At 37.1% G+C, this 26,073-nt stretch overlaps 2 protein-coding genes across 4 annotated transcripts; one reads left to right on the top strand and one right to left on the bottom strand.

The window, feature by feature from the left end:
- The first annotated feature begins 38 nt into the window (after positions 1–38).
- Positions 39–12,156, top strand: prpf4 (pre-mRNA splicing tri-snRNP complex factor PRPF4). 2 transcript variants are annotated; one of them, XM_062988969.1, is made up of 14 exons: positions 39–269; positions 355–555; positions 2,224–2,410; positions 2,538–2,625; positions 2,749–2,828; positions 8,729–8,822; positions 8,905–8,999; positions 9,152–9,210; positions 9,291–9,414; positions 9,502–9,591; positions 9,668–9,790; positions 10,077–10,184; positions 10,273–10,391; positions 10,799–12,156. In XM_062988969.1, the coding sequence occupies exons 2-14, from the start codon at positions 393–395 to the stop codon at positions 10,990–10,992; spliced, it is 1,524 nt and encodes a 507-aa protein (XP_062845039.1). In that variant the 5' UTR covers positions 39–269; positions 355–392; the 3' UTR covers positions 10,993–12,156. The 2 variants fall into 2 exon arrangements, with proteins under 2 accessions (XP_062845039.1, XP_062845040.1); XM_062988970.1 differs by lacking the exon at positions 39–269 and having other exon boundaries at positions 314–555.
- rnf224 (ring finger protein 224) lies at positions 11,389–26,073 on the bottom strand. Of its 2 annotated transcripts, none has more exons than XM_062988971.1 (3): positions 25,780–26,073; positions 22,122–22,332; positions 11,389–11,670 (listed from the first exon to the last, which is right to left on the bottom strand). In XM_062988971.1, exons 1-3 carry the CDS (start codon positions 25,818–25,820, stop codon positions 11,389–11,391), a joined length of 534 nt encoding a protein of 177 aa, XP_062845041.1. In that variant the 5' UTR covers positions 25,821–26,073. The 2 variants fall into 2 exon arrangements, with proteins under 2 accessions (XP_062845041.1, XP_062845042.1); XM_062988972.1 differs by having other exon boundaries at positions 11,389–11,649.

Below are 26,073 nucleotides of genomic sequence, written 5' to 3'. Positions count from 1 at the left end.
TTTCCTGTGCGACGTACACATTGAGGCGGTTTATATCGTGGAGCAATTACCTTTTTTTGAAAAATTTATTAAAACAGTTTAATTAAAACACATTTTAACGTAAGTTTTTATTTAAAAAAACAAAACAAGGTGCTTTGGTTAAAATCAGAACGGTTTGTATTGTAATATTCACGTGCAGCTGCTTTAGAGCTGCTTAGGCTTTCGAACTTTTCAGGCTGAAGTTTGTCGTGTTTCGTCCAGGTTCTCGTTCTGCTGCCTTTCTTTAACGGGTAAGTCCGTGTTATTGCTTTTTGTAAAACGTTATTATTTGTTTTGGAATTGCTTTTTAACCATGACCTATTTTGCTTCAAGCAGTTTGTGTTGACTGAAGTAGAGAAATAGCGTTTTAAAAGATGTCGGATGAGGATGAAGTCCCATTGGTAAAAAAGGCTCGGATATTTTATGGAAGCATTGAAGAAAAAGAAAAGGAGCGTCTCAGTCGAGAGGGCGCCACCGCGTCTGGAAAAGATGCAATTAAAGCTGGAATCGAGGCTGGCAATATTAACATCTCCAGTGGTACGCTCTTTACTCTCTTACATATTGTGTAAATCTGTACTTTGATAATGTTGTCATACATTCAGGACTGAATTAAATGTCCAGACAACATTTGGCAAGCTGTTGTTCTACCCATACATGTCTTTACAAGCTCATACATATTTCGTTATTTGCTATGAACTACTGTCGTTATATTAACAAAATATTAATGTTTTGTTATTTTATCTACAAACGTATATTGAGCAAAATATTAAAAGCAAGAGACCAAATGCTAGTAACAAATTTGTCCTAACACAGTGATAAATGTATGACCGTATGGAGATGAACGTGCTATTTTGTTTTGTTTTGTGTGTATATCTAAATATTTAATGCAAAATAATGGATGCTTTAACGGAAACTGTCAAGCATTTATGTCCAGTTAAACATTAAATAACTAATAAAAGTAGATGAGAACACAATACAGTTTAGTTTACTTAGTTAATAAACAGTTCCATACATGTACATTAAATTTGGAAAGAATTCTAACCCATTGGCTTTTTGTGCTCTGTGTTATGAATTTGATTTGGAAAGAACTAACAGTTTTAGTTTCGAAATCAAATATGTGGATCAAAAGATATAGTTACATACCGAATTGGTTAAGACGCGGATTAACACCGTTCGCCTCCAGTACTGTTGATCAGCAGGGTACTGGTGGAACCTGTGCTACTGTTGGGACAAGGAGAATGAGGAAGAGAGAGGAATTCATATGAAACTCCATCTGCTTGATACCTAAATATCTTAGGAGATTCATCACTGCTACAACTTATAAACATTGTTTGTGTAAAGCACAACAGAATAACCGGTTGCAGTTGGAAATTAATTCATTACTATAGGTTGGTTATTGAGATTAGTAAAGGCAAGATTGAATGTTAAATGCAAGTTTATATTCAGTATGTATTCATTCATTTTATGTTGTAAGTTACTTTGTTAGTGGTAGGCTAGTGCATAAGAATGCAGTTGAAATTGTTAATTATGTTTAAGGGTAATAGAAGGGCTATTTTAAAAGCTGTAGCTTGTGTTTTTGTAATTGTGGATTTTATTTAGATTCTTGACACATTTGCTCATTGTAGAAATTTAATGGAATAAATTATCAATAATCAGTTTCCTACCCATGAAATGTTTCCTTTGCCCCTGCCACACACTTGAAATTAAAAGGAAATCCACCCCATGCTTAACAGTTGGTAAGGTGATTTGGTGATTCAGATTTAATCAGTCTTGTACCCCTGGCCTATCTAAATGTTTTGCATAGTTCAGATGTTGACTTATTTGAAGAGGTCACTTTGACTTTTAGATGTCATTTCTGACTGTGGAAATTGTGAGCTGGGAGTACTTTAGTATTTTTTGGTTCCCTTTCTGGCCATGGCTTTACTTTTGGGTTCTTAATAAACTGCTCAAAAAGCTTATGGTTGTTGAATCTTACATAGACACCCTAGCTTTGTTATTAGTTAATAGTTTTAAATAACAATTCTTGATCTTCCTAACAAGTCATTAACAGCCCAACAAATTGTGATTTTACAATTGTAAGGTTGTCCAATGTTGTATATATGCCTCCTTTAATTCCTTTAGGTTCAAGTGCTTTAGATTCACTTACAACCGGATATATCTGTAAGTCTATCTGTCTCTTAATTAATTAATCATTCATGTTTTCAGGTGAGTCCCTGGAAATAGAGGAGCATGTGAGTGAGCGGCAGGCTGAGGTACTGGCTGAATTTGAGCGTAGAAAAAGAGCCCGACAAATCACAGTCTCTACTGATGACACTGAAGTCAAAGCTTGCTTGCGTAGTCTTGGAGAACCAATTACACTGTTTGGAGAGGGCCCAGCAGAAAGACGAGAGAGGTGAGGGTACACTGCCAAAGTGTAATAAAAAAAGTTTGGAACTTGTTTTTGGGTTTTTAGGGTTTTTTGTCGTCTTTCGATTGTATGTTTGTTTTGCTTAACAGTCAGTTAAATCATGTCTTCACAGGTTGAGAAATATTTTGTCAGTAGTGGGCCCTGATGCTCTTAAGAAATCCAAAAGAGATGATGAAAAAGCAAAACGTTCCCAAGAAGAAGTATGTAAACTTTATATTTTTCAGCAGTTGTTGCATGTGCAAATTTTCATTTGCACATGTTATTACTGCATTGTAAAATTAGTTTTTGCTAACATCTCATGTTAATACATGTTTTTGTTTCAGTCTCAGCAGACATGGTATCATGAAGGCCCAGAGACTCTGAAGGAGGCACGTCTTTGGTTGGCCAAATTTTCACTGCCCAGGTAAGTGCACTTTAAAAAAATAAGAGTATTTTTTTCAATTGAAAAAAAAAAAATCCCATTAGTAATAATAGTCCTTTACCGCTATGTGCCACTACACTTGTGCCATAAAGCTTACCAGCTATTATAAAAATAAATAAGCGCAGCACCCGTCCAGGAGGGAAGTACTTTTGAACTGCTTCATCAAAAGTATACAAGTTATCAACAAAACCTGTGCTGAATGTAACACTTAACTTATTGGGTCCTTGGTGGTTTTAGGAACACTTAAAGGCTCAGTTTTTTGGATCCTTTTCCTAATCTTTGACTTTGACCCCAGGGCCTCTTGGGGGCCCTAGCCATGCTTTTGGGGCCCCTAGCCATGCTTTTGGGCCCCTTATGAAAATGGATGAGGCGTTGTGGCACTGCTCTGACTTCGACTTCTGGCTATTAGGGGTCCTAGGAAAGAGGGGGGCATATTTTTAGAGGGCCCTGGTTATGAGAGCCCCTACCAGGGGGCCCTAGAGAAGAGCAGGGCATACCATTAGAGGGCCCTTGATCACGAGGACCCCTGCTATGGGGCCCTTGACTTCCATAGAAGTCGTTTACCATGGCTCCTTGACTTTCTAGGGACCTACAAATTGCCAGGCAAGCTACCATATTTCATAACAGACGTTTTGTTGCAAATATGCGATTCAGGCCCTTACTTAATGTTTCTGAATTTGTATTGTTTCAAAACTATTATGTTCAATTTCTCTTAAGCGCAGAGACACAAATTAATTTAGCAATTTTGCAATTATTTAAATTTAAGACAAGCAATTTGTCTGATGAATACTATCTTTGACACCGATTAAATTGAGTGAATTTGGCCAAGGGTGTGATTCAACTTATGTGAAAACAACAAGCCATTTCACTAGTTTCATGTTTCCCCTTTAATAAACAACAGTAAAGAGACCAGTGGTCACTCTAGCTCTAAAGGAATGCATGAAAGGAAAAGTGCCTTTTCATACAACAGAACTGCAAGCTGATTTTACTGAGTAGCACAATTTTGGTTTGGTGACAGATGATGAAACAGTAAGTGGTTTTGTTGTAGTAGCTGTGACTGCGTATGCGTGTAACCCTGATATTTTGTTTGAGGATTATTTATTGGAAAACATATTTTATAAATATTTTTATATTATATTATACTATACTATATTGCATATATTCTGTTACATTCTTTTCATAGTCTTTTCAAAGGCTTATATATTATATTATATTACATGATATACTATTATACAGTCGAATCCGGTTAATCGGACCACATCGGGATGCGATCGTTTTGGTCCTAATAACCGGCTGGTCCGATTACACGAACATGCCCTATGTTACAAGACGGGACGTGCTATAATTTATGTAACATATTAAATGTTTATTAAACCTTTATTGTGCGATATACTGTACACGTATAGCGAACGTACAAACAAGAACTACAGTTGCTTACGAACTTTGTTCATTGACTTCCTTTCGCCGAAAAGCGGAGATGCAGATGGATCCAATAACCACGCTGCTGGCTACTGGGTGCTTCGTTGTGGGAAAGAAAGTGGTGGGCGTGTTCACCTCCCGCTGGTTTTGCTCTTGTCAACACAACTTTTCGGATTTCCTAACCTTTGATAAAAGCATAAATTCTCCCGGGGAGCCCAGGAATCCTCCCATATCTCGCTGACCCGCTTTGCATCCGCTCTAAGTGGCGACTTGTGGCTTCTTTTTCTTATTCGCTCTCACGTTCTTTGGTCCGATTAAACGGAATTTTGGTCCAAATAAGCGAATAACATTACACGTACATAATAGGATTTGTTTCAGTACTTTAGGATTCGGTCCGAATAAGCGGCTGGTCCGATTAACCGGTGGTCCAATTAACCGGATTCGACTGTATTACTATATATAATATATTAAACTTTGAAAGGTTCACAGCCTTTTTCAAGGCTAGTGTAACGTTGCTAACTAGCAACTCACAGCTTTTTTAAAAGCTTATTGTTATTTGCATATTACATTATTGATAATAGTTGAAGTGTAAGCTTTATAATATTAGTACATACAATACATTTACAATAACAACAATTTATAGCTAAATAGTTATAGGTCAGCCTTTTTTTTATTACATATTGTATCTGGTTCTACAATTTTGTGATTGTATTTTTTTCCTGAACATACAACATAGAAACAACATAGTAAGTATTGGATAGGAATTTGCAAGACAAGCCTCTATATTTGCATCTTAAGAAACACTTGCCATTCATAACATGGATCCCAAACAAAAAAGTGGTGCCTCAAAAAGAAAAGCAAAAAAGATTAAGGAAGCAAATCAGGCAGATTTCCTGAAAAGCGTTCCTTTGATCTCAAACTTCTTTGAGAAACCGCTGGATATGAGTGAGACAAGTATTGCTAATGTTAGCAGTGATCAGAGTTCTAGCAATGAAGATGTGATCACCACTGGCTTAGTGTCACCTGTCAGTGACTATGTACCTTTGCAGACCCAGTCAGGTGCAGAGCAGGAATGCCAGCCCTGCCAGGCTACCACAGACCAGCAGCAGAAAGACCATAAAAGGAAAGTTGCAGGTGTGTCAGACCCACAATCAGACCAGCCAGCTGCATCGTGTGAGTGTCGTTTTTCAAATGAGGAGGGCAAGGACCCCAACTCCTGGTGTGAAACGGTCAACGACCCTGCTTTATGGCCCAGTACCATTACCGACCAAGCCAAGTCGATTCTTGTTAGTAGAGGAGAAGCTGCATTTCAAAACAGAAGTGCTAAGTACCCAGCCTCAGTCAGGGATAGAGGCATTGGGGGTACCAGTAGGAGCTTTACAAATGCTCTGCTTTATAATTGCTTTCTACCCAACGGGCAAACTGTGACTAGGCAGTGGCTACTTTACTCTTCTTCAACTGGCTGTGTGTATTGTTTTGCTTGCAAACTGTTTTCCAGTAAGCACAATACTTTTGTTCATGGATTTTCTGACTGGAAACATTCAGAGCAGATTGGTGAGCATGAGGGGAGTGTGGAGCATAGGGCTTGCATGCTAGCATTATATAATCGCTCCAGAGGCACATCAACAATTGATTCTGATATTGTCAAACAAATTGATGCAGAAAGACAATACTGGCGGGAAGTTTTGAAAAGAGTTGTTGCAGTCATCCAGTTTTTGGGGGAGAGGGGATCTGCTTTCAGGGGAGATGATGAGCTATTAGGATCAGCCCACAATGGTAATTTTTTGGGCATCATAGAACTCTTAGCCAAATTTGACCCATTCCTAGCTGAGCACCTCCAAAGATTTGGAGGTAAGGGAAAAGGTTCTGTGTCCTACTTATCATCGACAGTGTGTGAAGAATTTATCCATTTGATGGGACAGAGAACAAAGCAGGCAATTGTTAATGAGATCAAAGAATCAAAATACTTCTCTGTTATAGTTGACTCCACTCCAGACCTTGCTCATGTGGACCAACTTACTTTTATTTTCAGGTTTGTTAATAATGACGGACATGTAGTTGAGCGTTTTCTAGCTTTTGAGCCTATTGAAAACCATAGTGGGGACAGTTTGGCAGAGTGTGTCGTTGCTATGGTGGAGAATCTGGGCCTAGACTTATCCAACTGTAGGGGCCAGTCATATGATAATGCAAGTAACATGTCGGGAAAGGACAATAGAGTCCAAGCTCATTTTGTGCATCATCTACACACAGATGGGGAAAGGTTTTCCGTGATACTGATATTAAACTCACACTGAAATCACTGTCAGGTACTCGATGGAGCGCACGAGCTGAGTCAACTAAGGCTCTTTGGAAATATTATGCACAACTGAGAGAGGCATTGAATGATATGTCTAAAGATATGGAGGAGAAATGTGTAACTCGAAGTGAAGCCTCTGCACTCTGTGACAAATTGGACACGTTGGAGATGGCCTTCATGGCATACTTCTGGGACACAATACTACAGACGTTCCAAGTCACAAGCCTGCAGCTGCAGAAGTATGATATTGACATATGTACAGCTACACAACTTCTCTTGTCTTTACGAGACTTTGTGGCAGCACAGAGAGATAACTTTGAGGTGTTTGAAGGGGCAGCTTTAAATGTCACCACTGCTGTCTCCCAAGAGTACAGGCATGACCTCCAGCGTACAAAGAAGCGCAAAATTATGTCTGATGATAGTGCAGAGCCAGGTGTAGCATTTAACGGAAAGGACAAGTTTCGGATCGAAACTTTCAATGTTGTCATTGACAAACTTGTGTCCTGTCTCAACCACCGTTTGAATGCATACACACACTTAACTGAGCTATTTGATGTTCTTTTCATGCCTGACAATATGTCCAACAGTGAGCTCACTTTAAAGGCTAACTCACTCGCTGCAGCATATCCTTCAGATCTGAACATGAGCCTGGCAGATGAATTGATACAATACAAATCATTCATAACAGAAAAAGAAAAATGTCCTAGTAAAATGCTCAAAACCATGATAAATTTGAATTTACAGTAAACCTTTCCAAATGTCTACATAGCACTTAGACTTGTTTTGACTGTGCCTATCACAAATTGTGAAGGGGAGCGTTCATTCTCCAAACTGGCTCGTATTAAGAATGAACTCAGGATTAGGATGCGCCAAAACCACCTGAACTCACTGTCACTTCTGGCCATTGAATTAGATTTGGTCAGACAGCTTAATTTTGATGAATTAGTGGATGACTGCAAGAAAGACGAGTAGAAAGAAACTTATATAAAATAGATTCTTGTGTTAGGGTTAGTTATTGACAGGTTGTTTAATGTATTAATTTATTTATGGTTTTTTTTTTTGGGGGGGGGGGGGGGGGGGACAGACTATCCTTAATCCGTCCTTGCCTCTGTCTGACCAATCAGTACATGTGCTTTTAACTTTTTTGCATCCAACTTCTCATACAGCTTGCCATTCGCCTTTGCCACTTTTCTCTTTGCCTTACATCGCATCTTCTTATACTCTTGTCTATTGTTCTCATCTCGCTGAAGATCCCAGATTCCTCATCATCCTCATTCCACCACCGAGTGTCTTTGGCTAAGCAGCATTTTCTTTAAAAAAAATTAAATAATAATTTAAAACATTTTGTTTACTTGAACTATCTTTGTTTAATATTAAAAGTAGTTTGATCTGAACATGTGACACAAATATTAAAAAATGAAGAAATCGGGAGGTGGCAAGTATTTTTTACAGAACTGAATTTTCGAACCACATTTCTAAAATTTATTTATAAAATGCAATAAAAACAAGAATTTGTAATTTGTTGAGCCTTCATTTCACTAAATAAAAAAAAAAGTACAAAACAATAATGTTTAAGCTGACCAACTTGATTGTATTTTGTAAATATATATATATTTTATTTCATTCCAGCAACTCGCTCAATAATAAGTTGGAAGATAAGTGTGAAAATTTGGTAAAATACTTAGGTTACACTGTATTAAAACCTTTCACAATAAACTTGTGACTTGGTAACAGGTGAGGGTATCATGATTGAGTGTAAGTGAATAATCCACCAATGACATCTTTGCAAGCAATGATGAGTTGAGGCTCACAACTTTAGAAAATTAGGAAATCTCTGTAGGGCAAGGTGGGAAACCACTGCTGATGTGCATGACCTTCAAGACGTTTTTCGCGTGTACTGGCTACTATTTCACGTTAGTTTGAAATGTGATTAATTAATTCCAAATGCAGCTGCATTCCCAGTTGTAATAGGGTGTGCACAATGATGCAACCACATTATTTTCCTCTCTAAAAGAGTGCAGATTTTTACATTTAATTGCACAAGTTATAGGTCACATTAATTAATAACTAAATCTGAAAATATTTATTGGTTTTTACTTCACAGACATCATAACGGGTGTATAGCATTTTATGTGTTCTGTATTTACGTGTGTGTTTATGGTTTCAGGGCTGTAAAGAGATTAGATGCTGCACATGAACAAAAAAGAATTCCAGAATCAACACGTACTGTGCGACAACAAGAACTTCACAAGACTCTTAGGGTAATATTGCTATGCTGAAGAAAGTGAATACTTTTTAGTATACATAGTTATGTTTATAATGCATATAATTTTTTTTTGTCAGAATCTGAATAACTTTTGCAGTCAAATTGGAGACGATCGTCCAATATCCTACTGCCAGTTTAGCCCTAACTCCAAATTATTAGTTACTGCGTCATGGTGAGTTTCCTTTCTTCTTTGATTATTTATTTTAAGGTTTACAGTAGGTTCAATAGGTTGAAATCAGTCAGCTTATTAAATGTATAATATTATTTATACATATACATTTATACATAGTGTAATATTTATTATTTATCCTTAAACCTAACTAGGAGCGGTTTGTGCAAACTCTGGAATGTTCCAGACTGTAGTCTTGTCCGCACATTAAGAGGTAAGCACTATTCAGTTTTTTCTACTTAGAAATGGACTTTTGACTATTATCTTATTGAATGTGTGTATCATCAATTATAGGTCACAACACCAGTGTTGGAGCTATAACGTTTCATCCACAAGCCACACTCACACTTCAAGAATCAGATGTCAACATGGCCTCCTGTGCTGCAGATGGATCTGTTAAGCTTTGGAGTTTGGACAGGTTTGTTTATATGTTGTAGATAGTAAATGGCTATTAAATTTAGTCAGTGAAAATGAATACATTTCTTTAATGCTTCCTTCTCTGTAGTGATGAGCCTGTGGCAGACATTGAGGGACACTCTATGAGAGTGTCTCGTGTAGCATGGCACCCATCTGGGCGTTTTCTGGGTACAACTTGGTAAGTAAATTATGAAGATTCATGTGTCGTGTCAAAAAAAAGAACTTTGCTGAGACTTTTTTTCAACCACACCTAGTTATGATAACTCATGGCGTCTATGGGATCTTGAGGTCCAGGAGGAGATTCTTCATCAGGAAGGCCACAGTAAAGGTGTTCATGACTTGCACTTCCATCCTGATGGCTCTTTAGCTGGAACTGGGTAAGAACCAAAGTTTAACTATTGCTGCTCTGCACATTTAAGCTTTATTTATTTGTGCATTAAAACAAACTCTAAGCTGGTAACAAATAGGTTTTGTTTTTTTCAATAAGGCTTTTGAAGATATAAATTTCATTGTTCAGTAATGAATTTATTGAGCTTGTACTGAATTTACATAATACTGTATTGCTAATTTTGTTATACAAAAGTTCCAGATATTTCTTGAGTCATTTGTTTCAGTAAGAAATGCTCCTGGTCCTAAGCTATAGTTTTTCCCTGCATGCTTTAGTGGCCTGGATTCTTTTGGTCGCATATGGGATCTGAGGACTGGTCGCTGTGTCATGTTTCTCGAGGGCCATCTTAAAGAAGTCTATGGAATTAACTTCTCCCCAAATGGGTAAAACATGTTAAAATAATTTATTTAAGCTAGAAAGGTCACAATTATCGATTATCGAAATTAATATTTTATAATATGTTTAATGTAGTTTTCATGTGGCAACGGGAAGTGGAGACAACACATGTAAAGTATGGGACCTGCGAAAGAGGAAGTGTATATACACCATCCCTGCTCACCAAAACCTGCTGTCCTCTGTCAAGTTCCAACGTAAGTGTTTGAAGCTTTAAACATGTATCGGGTTTTAAGTATAATGAGCATTGTGTTTACAGGTGACATTATTGGCACTTTTAATAGTTCATATAGTTTTTTAAGTGATCTTTCTTTGTGGTCAATTTTACCATATTTTAAAAACTCAATATTAAAACAAAGCTATTCAGTTGTTAAACATCTTTTTTTACATCAGGTTTTATTCATTTGAATGTGCTTGAACTGTGAACAGTGCAGCTGTATGTTCCATCTAGAAAAAATAAATGTCATCAGTAATGGTACTTAGTTTTACTGTACTAGAACCTGCACAAAGTAAAAATACTGAATTTGAACATCCCTACCATGAAGCTTTTGTAATATGATTCATTTATAACAACTTTGTTAAATTTTCCATTTTTGTCCAACAGCTACAGATGGCAATTTCTTGTTGACCGGTGCATATGACAATATGGCTAAAGTGTGGACTCACCCTGGATGGTCTCCTCTAAAGACTCTGGCAGGGCATGAGGGCAAAGTTATGGGGCTGGATCTGTCACTAGATGGACAGCTCATTGCAACCTGCTCCTATGACCGCACCTTCAAACTCTGGATGTCTGACTAAGAAACTTTCAATTGTTCATTTGTGCTTCCGTGTTGGATAATAGTTTTTGGCCTTTTTTGTGTTTGTTAAAATATTCAGGAACTTGAAACGGCAACTTTTATAGTATTTTTTTTTGTCATTTTTTTAAAAGCATTTTTTGTGTAATGTGTCTTTTGCTTTGTAATTAATCATACTGTTCATCATATCATAGTTAATCATAATCAGCTGTTCATTCTGGAGTCTTTATTAGCAACACAGATTTTGATACATTAAACATAAACGACTAGTGTAATTTTATTAAATGTTTTCTTATTTTAAGCTTTAATTTCCTCCTTCATTTTAGCACATGATTGCATATTGCAATTAATACCTTTTGCAATTGGTGATCAAATGCCATTATGGTATATTTTTGTGGCTTTAACACCACCAGCAACAGAGCAGACATTGTCTACAGCATGGGCTTCTGTGTATTCGGCGCTCTGCCAGTGCTACGTTGGGCCAGGTTGAAGGAGGCTGATCTGGGATTGGCAGCTTAACAAATGAGGACTTGGTGTCCAGTGAAGGTTTGTTAGGGTTGCTTCGCTGGTTCTCCACCTCTGCTTTGACACCCAGAAATGCAGCCAAGTCGAGGTCCAGTCCAATGGCGCCTCCTCGAGGCAAGGGAGTATTCTGTCTGCACTGTGGACAAGGGATCCACAACTGAGGTGAACAAAAGACAAAAGAAATTAAACACCTGAAAAGTTTAAAAACATTTTCAAATGTTAAGAAAGTGTTAACTGATTTTAGTTTTCAGTTCATTGCATTTTTGTGTTAATTCTGCAACTGCTTTAATCGGCCTTCCTTTAATAGGCCTTCCTTTAATAGGATGTCAGAGATGATATCAGAGCCTAAAGTAAATATGCAGTGATTAATCACACAATCATTAACCAAAAATTCTAGAAATATATATCACAAAATGAGCCAATCAAAGAAATAGTTGTTTTAAAATGTAAGTCAAAAGGACACACAGGCAGGTTAAATGAAGATTTAAAATGGCCCTAGGTATGTGTGCGTATGTGTTTGCCCTGTGATGGTGGCGACCTGTCCAGGATGTTTCCTTTTGCCCAGTAAATTGTACCCACTGCAACCCTGATCAGGATAAGGCGGTGGTAAAACAGACAATGAATAAACAAATGAATTTCTTTACCATACCTAATTTCTTTACATTTACCTAATCTGACAGTAAACTATAGGAAAAATAAAAATAGATTGAGCAAATTAAAATAATTAACTATTATTGTTGTTTAAGACTTGCTTAACATTCTAACTAACTCACTGGAAGAAAAGGCTGTTTTACCCATTGTATCTGTGTTGGTGTATTATATCATATCAACAATGAAGTTATACCTTGGTAACTGTATTTCAGTATATTTACATTAAATGTGAAAAAAAAAAACTTGAATTTTTTTATGTTCTTTTTTTAATTTTATACAATTTTTTAAATGAAAAGCTTACCAAAATGACAATAACACCAATAATTTTTTTAAAATATAAATTAAAAATGAATAAGAATTAATAACATAAATATTCATTACTATGTAGAAGCCCCAGTGGCAACAATTACAGCAGCAAAAAATATTTTTGAAACATCTCTGTAAGCTTTGCATTCTATATTTTGACAGTTTATTTCACGTTTCATAGCAGATTCTCCATTTACTGGTAAATTTTTCATGATGAAACTGCCCTGAGAAAATAGAAGTGACTCATTCACAAAAAGAACCCAGTAAAACATTTAACATCTTGCTATAGGATAAGCAGAAGGTCGCTGGTTCAAACCCCACCACTGCCAGGTTGCCACTGTTGGGCCCTTGAGCAAATCCCTTAACCCTCAATTGCTTAGACAATGTAAGTCGCTTTGGATAAAAGCGTCTGCTAAATGCCAAAAATGTAAATGTAGCTAGGATGGTGTTAGAAGGTGAAAAAACACTTTTATCCTAAAGGAGCATGAATACTCACTGTTGACATAAGGCACTGCACACATGCCAGCTATTTTGGGTGGAGAGCCCACTTGCATGATTTTTCTTACCACCCATTTTTTTTTTTTTACAACTAGTGATTTAATTAATGTCCTTATACTTGCTGTCTAAGCTATGATTTCATGCAAATCAAAATGCAGTATTTTGCCAAATATATGCCCAATAGCTTAGAAGTACAAGGCTTCACTTCTGTCATGTGGTCTAGCCCATAATTTACAGTCTCTGCAGATAAAGACCACATATTGGAAATTTGAATAGGCCAGGTATTTCAGATCATTTGTATTCAGATATGTGGCTTTGCAAAATGCTTGCCTATAAAACTTAAAATTCCTTAAGCTAAAATTTGAGATTCACTACCAATCAACCTTAATATAGCCGACCAAAGGATGGCCTTTTAAGAGGCTTCGCCCTCAGCTGGAGCCTGAAAAGAGGCTGAAATGATCTCCCAATCCCTGACCAAACTTGTAGACTGCAATTTGATTCTTAATATTGATACATGGTGATTAAGGTACTGGACTAATAATCCGAAGACTGCTGGTTCATGTCCCATCACTGCCAGGCTGTCACTGTTGGACCCCTGAGCAAGGCCCTTAACCTTCAGTTCCTTAAAAATTTTAGGTTGTCGACCATCTATTTGTTCTATCTATCCACAGTTTTCAGAGATCAATAACCTTATTAGAAAGCTCCACTTCCGTATTGTCTTGCGGTTATACCAGAGTGATTGTTAGTAGCTCTGATTTTAGCCAACCTCAGTGGTTTTTTTAGCAACCCTGAAAAGGATTTTTTTTTTGTACATGAAATAAATATTCTAGCATGTTAGCCTTCATAACATACTGTTAGGATAGGGGTCATTTAAGTGTCAACAAATGTCATTCAAAACGAAATAACTTGCCAAATATGAGGAAGCTGACTCTCCTGGACTTTAAAGTGATGGTACCAGGAATCACTGAAACATTGAGATTTTATCAATAATAATAAGATTTGTCTGCAAAACATGGTTCACTGCCAAACTCATTTAGCAGCCAGGGTATGCTGGCATGCAATGGTTCTATTTTCATTTTTGCATGTGCATGGCTTTACCTCTTGTTTTAATTGGGGGGTGTGACCCACCTTGTTACACTTGGAGCAGCATGAGTGCTGTTAGCAGGTTATCCAACAATGTAATCCAACTAAATTGCCTTAATCCAAGTTCCAAAATTGAACTAACTACTTTAATTAATTCATCATTCAAGTCATTGCACTTGACCATATTCCAATACACTTACTCCCTGCCATCATAGAGTCATTGCTTACCGTAATAAATACATCTCCTAGTACCGAGATATTAGTTTAGCACCCGCTGTAAAAAACTTTCTGGTTCCTTTCAGAAATTTTTTACTTGTAATAATTACGGAGTTGTTCCCTGCCACAGTTGCCGCTGGCTTGTTTAATTGGGGTTTTTGGTCCTGGAATCTGTTAAGTTGCTTTTTGAATACATCCATCGTAAAAATGCCTTTTGCCAAATATACTCCTTATTTCTTGCTGCTGTTTACGTTTTGTTTTAATATTGTGTTATGATCTTTATAGTGATAAAGAAAGTAGTTAGTGATTTTTTAAACCCAAAAGGCATGGCCTGATGTATGCTTTACCACTTCAGCCATTTAAAAGTTAAATTATACAATTTCATATTCGGAAGCATCCATACCACCAAATAGCTACAAAAACATTTTGTAAAATGCAGTAAAACCAAGAATGTCTGATATGTTAATTCTCTTAAACCTTTATTTAACTGACAAATGTACTAATTATGTTTTTTTAGTTTTTCATCATTATTGTCTTACCAATTTTATAAATATAAACACATTTAGAATTTGATGCCTGCAACACACTCAAAATAAAAGTGAAAAGTTTATAGAATATTTAAGTTATACACCATTTTAAAACATTTCACATTTAGCATGTAACAGGTGAGGGTATAATGATTGGGTATGAAAAGGCATCCACCAAAGGCTCAGTCCTTGCAAGTGCAGAAGTGTCAAGGCTTATCACGTTGATACTTATCAGTTAAAAAATAACTGATACTTATATACTTATCAGTTAAAAAAAAACTTTTCTCAATGCAACATTGTATATAATTTAGGTCTTTCACCATCCACTGTACATAATTTTGTGAAAAGATTTTGGGAATCTAGAGAAATTCCTGTGTGTATGGCAAGGTGGGAAACCACTGTTGAATGTGTGTGTTTTGAGCCCCTTCCTTCCAAGAAGCACTGGAAGGAAGACCAGATGAAGAATGTATAAACAAATTCTGGGCATATTCTGCCCAAGGCAGGACACACATGCACAGACATGATATGCATTATAAATTACTTGAAATGACACAAAAATAAGCTAAAACACCAAATTAACAAGGGACCTAGGATAGAACACATCCGAAAAGATCTATGAACATAAACACAAATAAATGAACACTAGACATGACATGGACTAAACCCTAAACCCAAAGTTTTGCTAACTACTAATAATAAACACAAAGGCTATTCCCTACACCAGGCTACCCTGGGCTACACAAAGAAAACATAATGCCAGATTTCTATGATAAGCTAACCGCTTATGCTAAAAGCTAATGCTAAATATTGAAAACAAGGAGCTAATGCATATGCTAAGATCTACTAAGCTAATAGCTAAACCAACCAATTTGAAAAAAAAAAAACAATTTTACTGTGATAAATATAGACACATGGATAAAACAGTCTATACAGTCTAGTAATGCATCAAGAACCACAACCTAAAACATTGTATTACAAAGTGAAGCACAAGACAGATAATAATGCAAAACACCACCAGTTATAAATTACATAAATACACACAGTACAAGTGTGTGCTAAATGCTGTGCCTATGCTTTAAGTTATAGATAAGTGGCTATTAGTGCTAATGTTTTAAGTAATTGCTAACGTGACGACTATGATAAATGTTAAACCTGACAGACAAAGAAAATGTAACTATACTCTTCTACTGTTAACTAAGATAAACTACTAGGAAATGCTAGGGAAACACCAGGATTTGAAGAGCATGGTAGGTACAATGCTGTGTACTGGGGAGATGGACTGGAGAAGTAGCTGATGTCATGAACTTCTGGTGTTTGTACTCGCCGCGAATGAATTTTGTCTAGATTGTGCTTTAGGACAGATGTCAATGAAATTTCAATTTTAGGTGGGGGTCTATGACATCCCTCCCAGTTCAACAGATACTGAAGCTGTCCCCTGGTCCTGCAGGGGTTCAGAAAAGCTCTTACTGTGGATGTGGGTGCTTTATCCATCAAGAAGGTGTTGCCATGTTTTTGGGGACATCTTCATGTAGGGGGTTCTCCAACTGCACATGGGCAAATTCCTTTACCTCCCTGCTGTGTCATTTGTTGACTAATAAGACTTCCTCATGGCCATGATTCCATGAGAAGAGAAGATGTTGGCATCAAAAGAAGCACTGGAAGGAAGACCAGATGAAGAATGTATAAACAAATTCTGGGCATATTCTGCCCAAGGCAGGACACACATGCACAGACATGATATGCATTATAAATTACTTGAAATGACAAAAAATAAGCTAAAACACCAAATTAACAAGGGACCTAGGATAGAACACATCCGAAAAGATCTATGAACATAAACACAAATAAATGAACACTAGACATGACATGGACTAAACCCTAAACCCAAAGTTTTGCTAACTACTAATAAACACAAAGGCTATTCCCTACACCAGGCTACCCTGGGCTACACAAAGAAAACACAATGCCAGATTTCTATGATAAGCTAAACGCTTATGCTAAAAGCTAATGCTAAATATTGAAAACAAGGAGCTAATGCATATGCTAAGATCTACTAAGCTAATAGCTAAACCAACCACTGACAAAAGGAACTAATCCTTACACTAAGCTACAATAAGCCAAGAGCTAAACTATACACTGAAAACACAGACTATTAAAAACACAAGACTATAGCAGAACACTGGGAAAAACATCTGAAGCAGGGAAACAGGGAAACAAGCAAACAACAGAGGATACAAGAGTCTAAACCAAAAACAAAATCAATTGTAAAATGCCCAAAATGAGAACATAACAAAAGGGGTACCAAATATGCAGACTAATTATGGGGAGACATGTGGAACAGCTAGACATGATGAATTAAAACACGAATAACAAAACGAATAACAAAAATATAGCCCATGTCTTAAGCCATGGAGGAAGACTGAGAGCCCCCTTTAGAGAGCGATGCCAATCCTCAAGGGCCAACTTTATGCCAAGTAGTTCCTGATTATCCACAACATAATTTCTTTCTGCAGAGGAAGTGACGAGATATTATTTATCTGGATTACATGGTGAACACTTGATTAATAGCAGATGACCAGGTAAATTGGCTATGGGCACCCTCCGAGGAGGGAGGTAAGAGATGCAGCTGCAGTGCTTAAGTTAATGATGAATCTCTTGTAGTAGTTTGCAAATCCAAAAGAACTTTTGGGGCTTAACACACAAAACTGAAATTTTTTAGCATTGACATACAGTTGATGGGACTGCAGTGGTCTCAGTACCTCCTTTACACAAACTACAGTTTTTAGGTGACCCCCAATGCTCTTAATAAACATCCTCCTTTACCAAAATTCTTGTTTTTTTTGTCTCATTATGCCATGAAAATCAAAATAAATTAAGTTTACCTTTTCCAGTTGTATTTACACATTGTAACCCTAGTGAAAAGGCCACTTTAAAAAAAATCTGATACATCACAAACATAGCCAGAAGCAGTGATATACCAGTCTAGTAAAAAAAATCTGGTTTGGATTAGTAAATCAGCCACTTAGAGTAATCATTATACATTTGCAAACTTCCAGATCACACACCAGGCTAACTGGCCCACACCCCACATCAGCTGTAGTAGTTCCGATTACTTTAGAATAAACCAGCTTTTCCTTGAGGATTCCCCTACTAGTAGTGCATCATAACACAAGAACTCACCATGGCTGGAAAAGTGATTTTAAAAGGGTTCTGTGATAAAGTTATGGAAAGGCACCAGTTAGTGAGAAGGATACAAAAAAGATTTCAGCAGCTTAAACTAAGTGAGTAACATTCAAAGCATTATCCCTCTGAGCATTATCCCTAATAAAGTGTGGCACCACCAAGACCTTGCCAAGATCTGTCTCTTCCTCTAAAGTGGATGACCAAGCCAGGAGGATGGCAACTGGGAAATTGGTCAGGACTGAGAAAACAGATGCTGCCAAGTACTACCAAGTACCAAACTCTTGAGGAAAGCATGTGGCCCTCAAAGAACACCACCAAAAAAAACAAAGTAGTGGCTTAAGTATAGAAATACAAACAGTTTGACTAAATTGGAAAATTCTGCAAGAATGGATGGGCAAATTTTCCCTCAATCTAGGTGTGCAGAGCAGGTAGAGACATATCCAAACAGAATAATGGCTAGAATTACAGCAAGAGGTGGCTCTGCAAAGTACAAAATCAGGGTACTTTTTGAACCCTGTAATTCTAATTTCCTTTTTCCTATTACTTGAATGCTTTAAAGCAAAATGTGTAAATAAAGCTAGAGAAAGTTTTTTTTTACTGTAAGATAAAAAAAAAGTCTATTCAAAGAGATATAAAAAAACAGGCACTGTATATGCTCCTCCATGTAGTGGGAATATACACCAAATACACCAGCAGGTTATAAATCACTTCACTGGCAAGGCCATAAAGCATGAACAGGTACTCAGTGGTTGTGGAAAAAGCTCATACACATCTTTAAAGTCTCCATGTGTCATGCCAAAAACTGACTTGCACTGACTTGTGAATTTATGTGGAGGTGTAAATTGGTATAAGACCGACATATGCTGACATTAAGTCATGTTTTTCCTAAGTCTATGGTTATTTCAGCAAGACAATACCAAGCCTCAATCTGTATCTGCTACAGCAGTGTGTCATAGTGCTTGACTGGCCTCTCTGCAGTCCAGATCCGTTTCCTATGTATGGCACATTGTGAAGAGGAGAATCCAAAAAACGCTGACTGTTGAACAGCAGAAGTCTTGTATAAAGCAAGAATGAAAAAAAAATCTAATAGCAAAATTACAACAATTACTATCCTTATTTCTCAAATAAATAATAAGAATAATCAATAGCAAAGATGATGTAACGCAGTGGTAAACATGCCTCTGCCCTAACATTTTTGAGTGTGTTGCAGGCATCCAATTCTTAATTTGTTTATATTTACAAAATAATTGTATTTTGTGCAGGTCAGTGAAAACAATGAAAATAATTTATTTGCACTTTCAACAGTTAAAGAAAGCTTTTAAAGAATCAACAAATGACAGATTCTTGCTTTTATTACATTTTACAAAATGTCCCAGCTTTTTCGCAAATGGGGTTTGTACATTTTTAGCCTCATTCTAGGTTTTTTCCATTATACAAACAAACTTTAACAATTATACTGTGTACAAACCCTATCGAATAATGTCAATTATTATTATTATTATTTATTTATGTTTTACCATTAAGCTGATTCAGACTCCTGGCAACCATATGGATAATGTATTCTGCCTTCTGTTTGTATTTTTGTTTGAGTCTTCAGGCTTTTTAATGGCTCATCCATTCTATCCTCATCAATCTATCCTTTTCTCTTATTCTATTCTAATCTTTCTATCATTCTATTCTATTTCTAATTCTATCCATCATTCTTGTTGCTGGCTGTCTGCTCCCTCTTTTACTTTCAACTCTCCCAAGCTTAACTGACTTTTCCAATGAACTGTTTCTTCTCATAATGTGTCATATAAAAATAATTTTTTAGCATGGAAAAATTTTGGACTGTGACGTTCTTTACATTTTATGGCTGGTAAAATTTTGTATTTAAAATTAAAGTAGATCTATTGTTGGCATACCACTCCTAATCAAATAGTTAGGTAATGCAACCCAAATCAGAAAATGTTGGAAAAGAAAAAATCAAAATATGAAAAAAAAATTGAAAGAAACAAAAACAGTGATTTCCCCTAGATATTTTATGTTTTGTCTGGTCAACTTCATCCATATCTGGTCAAATATTTATCTATGCATTTCAGGCCTGCAACACAATGTAAAAACAGTTGTGACGGTAAAGCATTTACAACTTTATGTTGCCGTTCTGTCTCACAAAAGATATTTTGGCACCAAGGACACCGAGCAATAAAATGTTTCAGGGATTATTTAGTCCCATTCTTCCTGTAAACAAGTCCTAAGTTTCCAAGTAATAAGGTGTTGTCATTGCCACATGTTTTTTGCACAGTAAAGATATAAATGGTATTTGTGAATGTAACTCCATTATGTAGTGCTTGACAAAGGATTGCCAATAACAATAATGTCTGTTTGGTTACTGGCTATTGATTCTCCTTGATTCTGAGTGATCAGATATCATTGGTGTTCATCATTACGCTTGTGCCTGTGTCCTTTACGCACTGAAATCCCCCCGAAGTCTTTGAATTATTTAATGATATTATGCAAGGTAGAGGAAGACATATGCAAATCCCTTCCAATCTTTCTTTGAGGAACATGTTTGAGGAAAGATTGGAAGGGATTTGCATATTTCTCCCTCTACAGTGCATAATATCATTAAACAATGTATAGAATTGGGAGGAATTTCAGTGCGTAAAGGCCAAGGGCGCAAGCTTAAGTTGAACGCCCGTGATCTTCAATCCCTCAGATGGCACTGCATTAAGAACCGCCACTCAACAATAACTGATATAACCACATGGGCAAGGGATTACTTTGGCAAACCAAAGTTTTTCAAGCACTACATGCAAAAATGTCACTTAAAACTTTACTTTACTAAAACTTTATGTTAACCATGTCCAGAAGCAGCGTCGACTTCTCTGGGCTTGGAGGCATCTAGGATGGACCATCACACAGTGGAAATGTGTATTGTGGTCATATAAATCAGCATTCTTGGTCCTTTTTGGAAAAAATGGACGCCATGTGCTCCGGATCAAAGACGAAAAGGACCATTGGCAACAAGTCCAAAAGCCAGGGTCTGTCATAGTATGGGGCTGTGTCAGTGCCCTTGGCAAAGGTCATTTACACTTTTGTGATGGCAGCATTAATGCAGAAAAGTACATTGAGATCTTAGAGCAGCATATGCTGACTTCAAGACATCATCTTTTCCAGGGACGTCCATGCATTTCTCAACAAGACAATGCAAACCCACATGCTGCACACATTACAAAGGCATGGCTGCGGAAGAAGAGGGTACGGGTACTGTACAAAACGTCTTTTAAGTGTGGTGAAAAGTAGTGGCAACATTACAAAGTGGTAAATGCTTTACTGTCCCAACTTTTTTTTGTAATGTGTTGCAGGCCTGAAATGCAGGAATGAATGTTTATTAATAAATGAAATTAAGTTGACCAGATAAAACATAAAACATCTCAGGTTCATCCTGTCTGCAATGAAATAAAAGTCAAAAGTAAAAGAAAATAGAAAATGTATAAAGTCAGATGACTTGGGAAGCTGTTTTTTTTTTTTTTACCTGTAAAGTGTTTTCTGACATTTTTGATAGTTAGGCTTGATATTTATACAGTATGTCCATTGTTGTTGGCCTTGGCTATCACTGTCCCTGGAGTTGGTAGAAGGTCCATCTTACTTGTCAAAGCTGATGCCGTATTTTGCCAAATGCTGGGGTCATAACATGTAATATCTGGTTAAATGAGAGGATTATTGCCCTGAAGAATGCTCTTGTTGTACAATATGAACACCCTTAATTATTCACTACTTCCACCATTTGCACCTGCACTGACCATCCCCCAAGAAGTAAGTATTTGTGTTGGAGTCATTTTCACACAAAACATTGTAAATAATTTAGGATTTCTGGCATTAATTTAGGCACTGTATATGCCTTGTTTCAGCTATTAATTTTTGGATTGACCTCCGGATTGTTAGCTGATTTAGTGTTTTTGTATGTTTGCTATTGCCTGGTGTTTTAGACTTGTTTAGTGATCGTGTTTTTGACTTGTCAAAGTATAATTCTGTGCATACAAACCACAACCTTTTGCCCAGTCTGTTTTATATAAAAAATGAATGCATGAACTGGCATGTTTTATCTTAACAACTGCATATAATAATAATAATAATAATAATAATAACAATGGTGACCAACCTGCTCATTAATGACCATATCCAATCGCTTTAGGCAAGCCTGACAGAATGTATGACCACAGTAGAGCTTTCGTGGAAGTCTATCTCCCAGGTTGTAGCCACTGTAACAAATAATACAGTCCAGCCTTCGATTGTCCTTAGATGGCTGAGCTTCTGGTATTGTATCATCCTCAACAGAAGCCACTGACACAGGGACCTCACACTCCATCATCCTGTTAAAAAATAACTTGCATTTACTTGTTTTTATCTAGTGTCCTTGTTATTTCTGTCCACCCTCTGTGTGTGGCAGCTGTGGTGGTAGATGTGTACCAACAGTATACCCATGGCTTCTGACTGTAATACACCACTGCTGTAATCTGAATCCATGGTATCTGTTTTCCAATGTTGGTCTGATTCACTGAAGTAAACAACAGCTTTAGATTTTAATATAAAGTATATATTTATATAAGTCTGGTTATTTTGTTTTATAATTCATTAATACAATTTCATTAACTTGTCACTTATGTTGATGTATCACTGCAAAGTATAATGTTAAATGCTGTATAGAATTTCATCTAATTCTGTTCAACCTTTGACTATCAACTTTTAGTACTAATACCCAGTATTTAAATATATTTATTTCTCCTAGAAATTTCCATTTAACAATGTCTTTGCTACTAAGAGTTATATTGTTATTTTTGTGATAATGTGTTGAATAACAGAAATATTGTATAAGCCTTTTAAGTTTACAAACATATTAATCCTTGTAAAATGCAAGGAACTTTAAATATGCCAGGATATACAAATGAAAACATGACCTTAAATCAGGGCCGGCGCTAGGGCGGGGGCTGGGGGGGGCATTGCCCCCAGATTTTCTCACTGCCCCCCCAAGTGCAACGCAAGCTAAGGCTTTTTTTTTTATTATTATCTCTGAACCTGTAACAGGGTGAGCGGCTTCTGCCACTACCGTGGGAATTAGAAAGCGTTTCATTATTATTTTAAGTAGTGTTTTAGTCTTTGTAACGCTGTGTGTGTGCAGGTTATATCAATGTGTTTAATACACCGCTGTTTGAGTAGTGCAGTGGGCAGAGCACATCTCGCATATTGTTCTCTTGCACTTAATACTATGCTATAACTTTTGAAAGAGGAAAGGGGAAGAAAGAGGGAAAAAAGAGAAAGAAAAAATAAAATACATATAGGTACAATATAGTATAAATAAACATTATTTTTATGAACATTTAACTTAACCCTTAGAATATGATTGCTGGCAGTCAACATAGACAGGCATAACATCTTAGCATGAACTGTGGACAAACAGCTTTCATAATCTTTAATATTTAAAACCAGCCTTCCACAAGCCTCTTACACACATATACAATCACAGAGCCATTGTATTTGTAAGGTAATTCCATTTTCCATTTTATTATTAACCAAATGTAGCTATCTCAATAATTAACCTTAGTACTTAAAAGGAAATATTACGTTTAAGGAGGCTGGAGGAAACTATGCTGTTGTTGGGCAAGGGAGGAGAAGAGGGGGAAGAATGTTTTACAGCAGAGATGCAGAAGGATATGAAGATGGAGGTGAGATTTTGAACGTTAAACTTGAGGACTATGACTGGTTAAGGAAGAGAGGTAGCTGATATGATGAAGAATGTAGTGGAAGTGAAAAGAGTCTGATAGAGTGATGAGTGTTAACATGCCATCAGTGCATATGCCCCACAGGTAGGCTGTGAGACAGAGGAGAAAAAAAGCTTTCTTGAGTGACTTAGAAGTGGTGGAGATGATACCCTTTTTTGGTAGGAGCTGGGATTCAAGCTGACTTTAATGGCACATTGGTGCAGGACCAAGAATCGGATGGTAGAGGTTAAAGGAGAAAGACTGAGGCATTGAGTGGTGGTGAATAGGTGCTAGAAAACTGGGTTGTTGTGTTGTGAGAGAATCATCTAGGAAGGTACTTGGTGTGAGGAAGGAAAAAAAGAGACTTTGTGCGGGAATTAGAATGTGCAGGAACGTTTAAGAAGAAAGAGTTTTGTGAAAAAGAACTGGCATCTCTAGAGAAACAAAGATAGTAGACAGAAGTACAAGGAGATGTGATGTGAGGCAAACAGAGAACTGGCTAAGAAAAAGATGTATGGCAAGCTGAATAAGAAGAATAACTAAGTGAAAAAGACTTGTACAGATTGGCCAGATGGAGAAACAGAGTTTGAAAGGATATACAGCAGGTTAGAATGATAAAAGATGCAGAAGGTGGAAAGAGTAGTGTAAGCTAATTTAAGAGTAGTGAAAGCTAGGTTGAGAAAAGAAGTGACTACTTGTGAGCAGCAATATAGTTTATTGCCAGCAAAGTGCGCCACAGACAGTATGTGATGTTTATTTTGAGAATGTTGATGGAGAAAGTTTAGGGAAGGCCAGATGGATTTGCATCATGTGTTTGTAGATCTAGAGAAAGCATATTATAGAAAGGAGCTGCTGTATTGTAGGAGAAAAATTTTAAATGGCAGAGAAGTATGTGAGGGTGGAGCAAGATATGTATTAGGACAGTGTGACAGCAGTGAGATGTGCAGTAAGAGAAGTGGGTCTGGATCAAGGGTCAGCTCTGAGTCCTTCTTGTTTGCCATGTCATGGACAGGCTGAGGGACAAGATTAGGCAAGAGTCTCCATGGATAATGATGTTTGCGAATGACATTGTGAATTGTAGCGCGAGTAGGAAGCTGTTTGATGAGATTGAGATTGTATGCTGTAAATGAAAATGAAAATTAGCAAGAGTAAAACAGAGTATATGAACGAGGAAGAGCAGTGGAAAGGTTAAATTGCAGAAAGTTAAGGTCATGAAAGTAGATTAGTTTAAATATGTGGGGTTGTGTGTACAAAGTAATGGAGAGTGTGGTATAGAGGTGAAAAAGAGAGTGCAGGCAGGTGGAGTGGGTGGCATAGACTGGCAAATGCAGTATGTGATAGAATGGTATCTACCAGAGCGAAAGGGACAGGACAGTAGTAAGGCCTGCTATGTTGTAGGCAGTAAGGCCTTGTAGGCAATGACACTGACAAAAGCAGGAAAGGGAGCTAGAGATGGAAGAGATATGAAGATGCTGAGATTCTTGTTAGGAGTGATGAGAATAAACAGGAATGAGTTAATTAGATTGAGAGCACAGATAGGATGTTCGTGAAAAGGAAAGGAGGAGAGATTTAGATGGTTTGGGCACATTTTGTTCTCCAAGCAATACACATTAGCTTGGTTATATTAGAAAACATAGTTTAGCGTAGTTTGACAAATACAGAGAATTTTTGCCTTGTCATTTTAACAATATTTTTTGAGCTGCACAACATTTAGTGGGTAGTAAAAGTAGTAAAGCTAGACTAGGACTCTTTATCAATATGTGCAGGAAAAGACCCACAACGCCTGATCCAGTATCAGCTGTCAAGCATGTGACACATTGCCCGTCTTGTGTATCAGGTATTTTAGTAAGTGATCACATTACAGCACAGTGGTGGTACAAAGCTCTGTTGTTTGCAGCCTGTGCTACACTCTTCAAGGCTAAAAGGAGGTCTGAAAGCAGATCAGCTAAAGGTTGATCTCCAACAGCCACCACAATATTACCTACCTACACCGATCAGCCAGTACATTGAAACCACCTCCTTGTTTCTACACTCACTGTCCATTTTATCAGTTCCACTTACCATATAGAAGCACTTTGTAGTTCTTCAATTACTGACTTCATAAGGTCACCTGAATTGCCAACGCATTGTTTACTTGCCAAAAAGATAGAGACGGGAAGACTGGAATGTACTGTGGGACGATACACCTTACAATGTACAGAAGTTCAAGTATCTGCTTGTAATGTCCTGGTACCAGATACCACGAGGAAACCGGAGCTTCCAAAGAAAGACATGGGGAGAACATGCACACTCCACACAGACTACAATGTTATGATAATCACATTTACAAGAACACATGCTGGTTCTATAGTGACG

Source organism: Trichomycterus rosablanca, chromosome 26 (genome assembly GCF_030014385.1).
Source record: "Trichomycterus rosablanca isolate fTriRos1 chromosome 26, fTriRos1.hap1, whole genome shotgun sequence".
NCBI lineage: Eukaryota > Metazoa > Chordata > Actinopteri > Siluriformes > Trichomycteridae > Trichomycterus > Trichomycterus rosablanca.
This window is presented reverse-complemented; position numbering and strand designations above follow the sequence as displayed.